The 8,819-nt window shown below is 39.2% G+C and overlaps 2 protein-coding genes across 5 annotated transcripts in view; one reads left to right on the forward strand and one right to left on the reverse strand.

Annotated features, from left to right (window-relative positions):
* The window catches only part of brd8a (bromodomain containing 8a), a 20,739-nt gene extending 17,164 nt beyond the window's left edge, over positions 1-3,575 (forward strand). For 2 of the 4 annotated variants that reach the window (XR_015131272.1, XM_086308633.1), the window contains exons 19-20: positions 713-757; positions 903-3,575. Coding sequence is in view for 3 of the 4 variants with exons in the window: in XM_086308633.1 (XP_086164759.1) it covers positions 713-757; positions 903-962 (105 nt within the window). In the remaining variant the exon portion in view is untranslated. Of the gene's footprint in view, positions 1-712; positions 842-902 lie in introns of those variants that run through there. The other 2 variants (XM_086308632.1, XM_086308634.1) reach the window with 1 other exon arrangement.
* Positions 903-8,819, reverse strand: part of dnajc18 (DnaJ (Hsp40) homolog, subfamily C, member 18) — an 18,059-nt gene continuing 10,142 nt past the window's right edge. Inside the window, exons 3-8 of the mRNA XM_086308635.1 lie at positions 8,164-8,309; positions 7,480-7,686; positions 7,138-7,250; positions 6,755-6,864; positions 6,465-6,637; positions 903-5,216 (exon numbers count right to left, since the gene is read on the reverse strand). Coding sequence (XP_086164761.1) covers positions 5,092-5,216; positions 6,465-6,637; positions 6,755-6,864; positions 7,138-7,250; positions 7,480-7,686; positions 8,164-8,309 — 874 coding nt within the window. The 3' untranslated portion in view covers positions 903-5,091. The remainder of the gene's footprint in view (positions 5,217-6,464; positions 6,638-6,754; positions 6,865-7,137; positions 7,251-7,479; positions 7,687-8,163; positions 8,310-8,819) is intronic.

An 8,819-nucleotide genomic window follows, 5' to 3' on the forward strand; every position in this document is an offset into this window, starting at 1 on the left:
AAGCAGACTGCTCGATATTAGGTCTAATGAATTGAAGCTACTGTTCAATCAGCTTTAGTTTGATTTATAAAAGATGTTTCTGTGACAAAAAGCACTGCATAAAGAACTGCTAACCTAATAATGATTTTATAACACTTATGCTACACACCATACTATATAAAATACATATTTTTTCATTTTTAACATTGACTTTCAATGTTACTTACACCCAAAGTATTTGGTGAAAAAAAGTATTTTTCCTCCCGGTCATCTAGTCTGGCAGAATGTCTTTTTCTGTTTCTTTAGATATTCTGATTACAGATAACCCATTTGAAGATAGGAAAGTTTAAAGAGTTAAATAATGATGGGTCATAGCATACTGATGTTAATGGGAACCTCTAAATCACTGAAAGGTAGGAGATGACTGAAATGTCCTGCAGTACCTTGAAAAGTGGCTTGACAACAGTATTCTGTATATCTGTAGCTTACATGATATAAAGATCCTGAGCTAAACATGTGGCATCGTCCTGTAATGTAATGGCAGGGCAGCAACAAAACATAGTAAATGTAGTACTAGTGTTATAGCAGTTAATGTGTGTTTTTAAAGCTTGTCTCCAGTTTTCCTCTAGCTGAATGTACTGTGTTGTCTCTCTCTTTGTATTATTTTGCTCCTGTTTGAGATTTTCAGCACACTACTGAGTTGCAGCTCTTATCTGTCATGTTCCTCTTACAGGACACTGTGTCCATGTCTTCCCCTGCCTTCCTTCTTTCTCTTTTTGTAAGTACCCTCTTTACTACCTTTAAAACTGCAGTTACATATATTCAAACAAAGAAGACAAACAAACAAAGAAGGTTTTATTAAAATACTTCATTTAGTCTCTTAAAGCTCAGACTAAACGTTTTTTCCCCCACTTCCACTGCAGGATGGAGGCACCAGAGGGCGCCGTAGTGCCATAGAAGCTGACCTCAAAATGAAGAAATGAAACCATCAGTATGATATTGTATCAGTATGGTGTCCCTGAGATAAAGTGAAAAGACTGATCTCATTGTCTCTCAGTTGCACAGATTGTGGCTCTGCGTATGGTGCAGTGTAACCTTTGCTTGCACTCTAGATTAAAAGGATAGACTGCAGTGTGGAGATGCTAATTTGTTCTGAGACAGCCATACAGTCGTGGATTACATAAAGTATAATCCCAGATTAGAGTGGGAGCATTCTGAAAGACCATGTCAGACCTTTCATGGATATAGCTGCACATCACTCAGACGTAACCTGCTCTGAAGTTCATGGGGATGTAGAGAGGTTTTAAAAAATGCTCCTATTATACAGTTGGGCTGAATATTGAATTAACTGGGCTTGAAGTTGATCCCCAGATTAGCGTCCAGAAGGCCAAAAGTCTGGCCAGAGGGGCAAGTTGATTTCAAACAGAAGCGTTTTCACTGCAGGTGTAAAACAGATTTTAAAGATCTAATTTTAAGACTTTGATATCCTTTTACTGTAATGTTTGTGTTGGATTTATTTTATCAATGTGACACTTTGGTGAAACAGTACCTACATGCTTATTCTACTACATACTCAGTGCTTTTGATTAAGTGTTACATTTCTAAACTGTTGTTTACTTTAAAGTCTGTAAAAAAAAAAAAAAAAGCTGTTACGTTATACTTGAATTTGCACAAAACGTTTCCACTGTACCAATCCAAAACCGATCACAGCGGTCACTGTTCGAGCCAATCACAAACTCTCATGCAAGCTACGTGCGCACAAATCAGTGAGAACAGTTGGCTTTTTTTTTTTTTTTTGTCAGTGTGAAATTCCCCTTTTTTGTTGCGAGGCTAATGTTTCATGCACCGTAATTGATTTTGGAAGCTTTTAGTATTTTTCAGGACTGGCTTTAAGGAACACTAATACTAAACCCTGTGTGCACACCAACGAAGATGCAGCGTTTTTCACAGCGTTCCCACTTGCTTTTCTTCAATCATGTTCAATATTAATGACCCAATGAATAAAGCTTGTAACTTTTATAGAACCCGAGCCAAGATATTTCCAGGTTAAGTAGCTCATGATGCCTCTCTGTCCTCGCTCTTCCCTGTAAATATGCAAAAGCAAACAAATGTTTGTTTTTCATGTAATTCAAAGTACGAGACGTTCTCAGTTTGTACATTTGGTCTGCTTAACAAACAAGTTGTCTTAGATAAGTGTTTACAGTGCTTTGAGAAGATTTTAAGACTCCACACTTTTTTTTTTTAATTTTCAAGATTAAAAAAAACAAAAACCCATCAATATACAATAAATTTCCCATAACCAAGTAAAAAGCATGCCAGATTTTTTCCCCCCCAAAATTTGTCTAAAAGTAAATCACAAGTATTTGATTTTCAAAAGCCTTTAGATCTTTTACTCAGTGCTCTGCAGAAGTTTTGTTGATAGCTTTAAAAGCTTTTTATCTGTTTGGCTAAGTCTACAGACTTTGCACACCTGGATAAAGGCAGGTTATTCCATTTTTCCAGGCAAATCCTTTCAGGCTTTATCAGATTGGATAACTGCCATCTCTAGCTCTCTCTACCAGTGTCATGAGCGTCACATCTGGGTTCTGGCTCAGCCGCTCAAGGACAGTCAGTGGACTGAAGCCACTCTGGCTTTCCCATCTGTGAAGATTACGTCTGAAACTGTTGACCATTGGGCGCTCGGTCACGACCTGGATGAAGGCCCTTCTTGCTGGGCTTCTCTGTTTGGCTGTGGGGCGAACTCCAGGAAGAATCTTAGAGTTTCTACAATTTTTCTATTTCACAAGCGACAGCTCGAGAAACAGTTCTACACTTTTGTCACTATTTAAGCCTCGCCACAATTTTATCTAAAAACTATAGAGTTCTTTGAATCCACTGGCTTGGTTTTTAATCCTGACATGGAGTGAACTGTGGGACCTTTTACTGTTCATGCTTCTGTATAAGGGTTAGAGTGAAGAATGATGGAGGAAAAATACAGCAATTCAAAGTTAAATTACAATGAAATAATTTGAAAAAAGTGAAAACATCTGAAGACTTTGAGTCCAGTTTGAACAATTTGCATCACGGCTACAACGCAAATTAGGTTCAGATCCAGTAAACAGTGAAGCTGAAGCTCACCGTTTGATATTTTTTGTGTGATATAGTTTTTAAATCCATGATTATATGCTAGAAATTAAGAGCTGGTTCTTAAATGGCAGCTTAACCTGAGCTTGAGGTAAATTTAGGATGCGTTATTCCCCTCTATCATTTTCTAGTTTAACAAGGTGACCAAACTAATGATGCATTCAAAGAGCCACCGTGAAAAAGAAACCAGACAGAAACCAAGAAGATTTTCTGATTATTCTTTAATTTTGTGGTATTTTTGGCTGAAAGCTTAACTTTGCAGTTCTAACTCAAGGGGTATGTCCGCACTGATTAATACCAAACCCTGACTCGTGTGTATCACAGTAAATATAATGTCATTTACATGTTTGTGACTTCCAGTGTGGAGCAGAATATATTCTGACAGTTTACATTTATAATTTCAGCAGTTATGAAGATGTATTAGCCAAAAATAATAATGTGGAACTAATTAAAAAAAAAAAAAAAATCACAAAGATGCATGCAACAGTAACAATATGGAGTCACTATGAACTTAAAAAGTGCTTGAGGTGAACCTGAATATCTCACAAGTATGACAACAGCTAAGGCAGTCTGGCAGTCCTAGTGCGCAGCAACAAGTATCAATGTCTGGATAGGGTTTGTGTGAGCTGAGCTTTTTCATTTTAATTATATATATATATATATATATATAAATAAAGGGCTCCATAAGTTACAATCCCCTTAGTGATGACGTGATTTGACCAGACCGTGGCAAGTAAAAGTCCCAATTTTGGTTTCTGTCTGGATGAAATGATCATACCCACAAGTTACTTGTGGAAAACAAAGTCTCCAAGGAGTTTAACAGTCTCCGTTATTTACAAAATGACACCGGGAGGCAGCAGTGCATCGGAGGACTACGACTGCTAGCACAAAGAGACATGCTTGCTTCTTTGAAAAACTCCCAGCCACTACTGACTGAAGTTACCACTATCGGATTAGGCTGTCTAATCATAGCCATTCAATTCTTATATATGAAGTTTTTCGAAACATTTTCTTTTTTTTTACGTTTATTTTTAAATTATCATTATTGTTATAAAAGATCAGAAGAAATTACGGGTATTGGATTTATAAAATATCTAGATTTGAGCTGAAAACCCATTTTTCTGGAAGCATCTGAGCTTGCAGTTATGAAAGCAAACAAAAAACTGTATTGCAAGCCATTTAAACTCCATAAAACCGTACAAACTGCTTATAGTGAAGGTTCCCCATATACAGCAAGAAACACTGAACTGCCTTTTCTTTCGGCTGAAATGCCATTTCTAAATGACCAACACAATAAACACCTATGCAAGCGCTGACGCAGGGAGCCTGAAGCTCTGCTGTAGGAAGCAGCTCCTTTTTTTGGCAGCACAAACAGAAAACAGCATATTCTGTAAAATATTACTGTGCCTCCTATTGCTCGAGGTCCAAATGAGTGATTTGTCTATGTTTCAATCATAAATAAAATGTTGCAGACTAAAAATAAAAGACTACAGTACACTGTACTTCATTTCTAACAGGAAAGAAAAATGGATGTTTCTTCTATCATCCACTAAATAAATACACCTAAAATTTGAGCAAGGACACAGAAACATCCAAAATAAATACAGGTGAACTACAAAACCCAACCAGATAAAACATGTATGTGTGAACATACAACTGCCTTTGTAACCCCAAAGGGAGCCCCCTTATGTCATGCCATTTCTATAAGAAAGTTTAAAGGCTCTGAGACGTCGTTCACGCTTCCACAGTGACTGCGCACCTGTCACCGCTACCACCACAGCTAGGGCCGGCAGCTAACATGCAACTTCACTTTCTACCATCGACACGAGGAGAGAAGGCACATCGTTCCCAGCGGCATAATCTCCCACTGGCTGTGCTGTACCCAAAGAGATTTCTTCACAAAGTGGCCAGATTGGATAAATTACACACTTAGGTAAAATACATTATTGTAAAGTCTGTAAAGAAACACTTTCTCCTCTCCGACAGTCCTTATTTTCCTCTCTGACGCCCAACCAATCGATGCAGTTTCTCACAGTTTTCCAGCCTCATTGTCTCCGCCTTCTGCTTTAAGCGGTCGTCTCGGTACAGCTGTCCGAGGTTTGCCAAGTCTGATTCTGCAAAGGAAACAGAATGACAAATATGAAGCTGCAGCAGACTGATAATGTAGCTTACCATAAACAGAGAAATAGATGGACACAGTTGGTTTTATCCTGCAGTCAGAAACATTACTAAAGATTGAGAGCAGGACCCAAAAAAACCCCAAAAACTGCAGTTCCTCAAATGGTCACTTGAGGCTGGCTACAAAAACTTTCTTTATAACAACTGTAAAGGAGATTCATTTCTATACCACCTGCTAAAGGCTTTCAGTTATGAATGTTGAGGGGTGTGGCTGCTTTAGTGACAGGGAAGTACAGGCACAAGCATCTAAGTATGACTGATCAGCATCACCTAAGCTTATCTGATTCACTGCCCTGAACCCTCTTGACCATGTTTTTGCTGTTGGATCATTTTAATAGTCATCTGACAAAATAAACAACAACAACAAAAAACAAACAAACAAAAAACATGGATTTGAATGTGGTTAAGCCTGCTCTTAGTTTTTGTCTCTGTGAAATGTATCTTACATGTCAGCACTAATTAGCAGGACCCGATGTCTCTGCGAGGCATCCGCGCCGTCTATAGATGCACCAAGCTAGCTAGCATTAGCTACGTCAATCTTTTATCTACAGCATGGGAGTGTGGCTGAAACTCTGGGAAGCAGGTACAATCCTCTACCAGTAAAAATCTCTGCAGCTGTTGAATCATCACAGATATGGAAATTTAGTCCCATTTTCAATTTGATTTATATAGTTTTAAATCACAACAACAGTTGCCTCAAGGCGCTTTTATATTGTAAGTTAAGACCCTACAATAATAGAGAAATAAATAAATAAATTATTTAGCTGTGTAGCCTTAAGAAAACCACTTATCCCCAATCAATGGACTCCCCCCCCCCCCCCCATTTCCTGATGGCACAGGTATACTCCAAAATGGTAATACTAATGTTAGGCTCAAGGTTTGAAAGCATGGCTCAAGAAAGCCCACAAAGTTGTCTGACTCTACCATCATCAATCCAAGATTTTGGGGGGGGGGAAATGAATGCAACTCTGGATGGAAATAAATGTCTTAACACTGTAAAAGCTTATCGAAATTTATGCCACAGCAAATGTGGGCCATCACCAAAGCTAAAGGCAGTCTAATTAAATATTAAATATTTAAATATAAATATTTAATTAAATGTTAAATTAAATATTAAAATATAAATTTTTTTTTTGGCCCAGCAGTTTATACTCCCCATCCAAACAAAGAACCTGCTTGCTTACTTTGCTGTTTTTCTTTCCAGCAGCTGCTCTGCAGGTGTTCAATATAGTCGTTCTCAATGGTTTTCTCGAGCTCCTCCAGTGCAGCGCCACGGTATTCCTTCTCAAAACCCTTGTCTACATAGTATGGTACACCCATGTGCTGCGTTTCCCTGGACACCACTAGCCCCATGGCTCTGAAACCAAAACCAAACCAAATTAATTCAGTGGATTTACAGCGTCAAGCATGTCAGAACCCTTAGGATGGCTAAAAATCACAGTAGTGAGACCCATATGTTGTCGAACAGACTCACGGCTTATAGAAGAGACTGTAGGGTGGGTTAGTGGCCATCATCTGAGTAAACACTGATATGAGGATTAGCACCAACACGGGGAGAAGCTGCAGAAGAGCTGTGAAGGTGTTCTGTGGGAAGATAGAAATCAGTGCAGTTTACAAAGCATGCAATACTGTATGTAGGCTGCAATGATTACGCCGCACTCATGCCAGCGTGGTATTTCTACGTCTTTGGAATATGAGCAGAAACAATCACTTAAGGGATACAGTCATGTTAAAAAGGAATTCCAGAACCTTTCAGTGCTTTTCTGTAGACTCATGATCAAAGAATTAAAGACGACAACAACATAATATTGAGGCTGTTTAACAGGGATTTCTCCTCATGCTTAGTGAGTCACTGACCTGACTCTGATTTTCCTCCACCACCTCCTCGCGCCTTTCATGAGCACGTCGACGACGAGGCTGATAAAACTGAGAGTAGGAGGCTCCCTGGTTGGTGTACACGTGGATATTTCCTGCAGAGAAACACAGTGCTATGGAATCTGCACTTAAACATAAAAAAAGCATGTAATATACCTAAAATATAGCGGTCAAAATGAACCATAAATACTAATACTGCTGCTCACTGCGTTTTCATTTGTTGGAAGCTCTATTGGAAATATTTAAATTGCAAATTTATTACAAATTGCCCACTAAAAGCCACCTGGAATAGTGACCTTTTCAGTTACCTTCCTCCCGTCATACCTGTGGGAAACCTTCCTCCGAAGAACATGTTGAAGAGCTCCTCGGGGGAAATGTCGGCCTCGAAGTCCCTGTGGAAGCTGCGGTAGTGTCCGTGCCGACTGTGGGTGGATTGCTGGGGTGCGTTCATACTTGCAGACTGATCTCCATACTGATCATACTGCCGCCTCTTCTCTGGATTGCTCAGCACTGCATATGCATTACCTATTGCTGTAGGGAGAGAGGGGATGAAGTCCAAAGCAAAAAAACATAAGCAGCAACAGAGCTGGGAAAAGAGCAAGGCAGCGGATGCAAATAAGCAGCTCCTGTACTAATTGGCCATAGAGGCTTAATAGTGAACAAAATCGGTGCTGATTCTCATGCAAAGAGCTACAAAAAACATTTGACTTTAATGTTCATCTTTGGATCAATATCTGCAGTGTGTCTCATGTCTCTCCCTCTGCACCTCACAGTCAAAAATGAATACAAACTGCCTAAAGAAATACCAAAAAAACATTTAAAAGCTGCAAAAACTTAAAGCCCTGATAAAATCCATTTTAAATGAGACACTACCTGCACGAGGTTTCAGCTGCTGAGCGGACCACAACCTCTGACTTTGGTGAGCTTTCATAAATTTCTGCATTTGGTAGAATACAATGAAGTGGGCAATAAAAGCTCGTTTTGCTTTTTTATCGCCAAAGCTCGTACCTTTGAAAGCATCTGTGGCTCCCGGAGCAAAGTTCTTGTCAGGGTGAAATTTCAGGGCCAACTTCCTGTAGGCCTTCTTCAAATCTTCATCGCTGGCACTTTTGTGCACACCGAGAATCTCATAAAAGTCCTTACAATTCTTTATCCTACAAAAGGGGAGAAAAATTTGGACCACTTCTTTCTGTTACTGCATATCTGTTCCGTTTTGAGTAAAACATAATACTTAGTCAAGAGGCATGTTTTGCCAACAAAGCATTGTTTTGGAGGATGGACACCAATCAATAGCGCATGGTTAAGCTTTGATGAGGAGCATATAACTAAGAATCTCCATGTTACTGGGAATCTCCATAGAGTTTTAGAAGGAAAATACACTATATTGCCAAAAGTATTTGCTTCTCTGCCTTCACACGCTTATGAACTAGAGTGAAAAACTATTCTTAATCCATAAAACTTAATATGTTGTAGGCACACCCTTTGCAATATCTTCAACTCTTCCGGGAAGGTTTATGAGTGTTTAAGGGAATTTTTGACCATTCTTCTAGAAGCACATTTGTGAGGTCAGACACTGATGTTGGACGAGAAGGCCTGGCTCAAAGTCTTCACTCTAATTCATCCCAGACGTGTTCTAACGGGTTGAGGCCAGCACTCTGTCCAAG

Source organism: Aulonocara sp. 'chitande type north' Nkhata Bay, linkage group LG10 (assembly GCF_057382095.1).
Source record: "Aulonocara sp. 'chitande type north' Nkhata Bay isolate Kocher_YH1m ecotype deep benthic linkage group LG10, A_spYH_male_GT1.1, whole genome shotgun sequence".
NCBI classification, from domain to species: domain Eukaryota; kingdom Metazoa; phylum Chordata; class Actinopteri; order Cichliformes; family Cichlidae; genus Aulonocara; species Aulonocara sp. 'chitande type north' Nkhata Bay.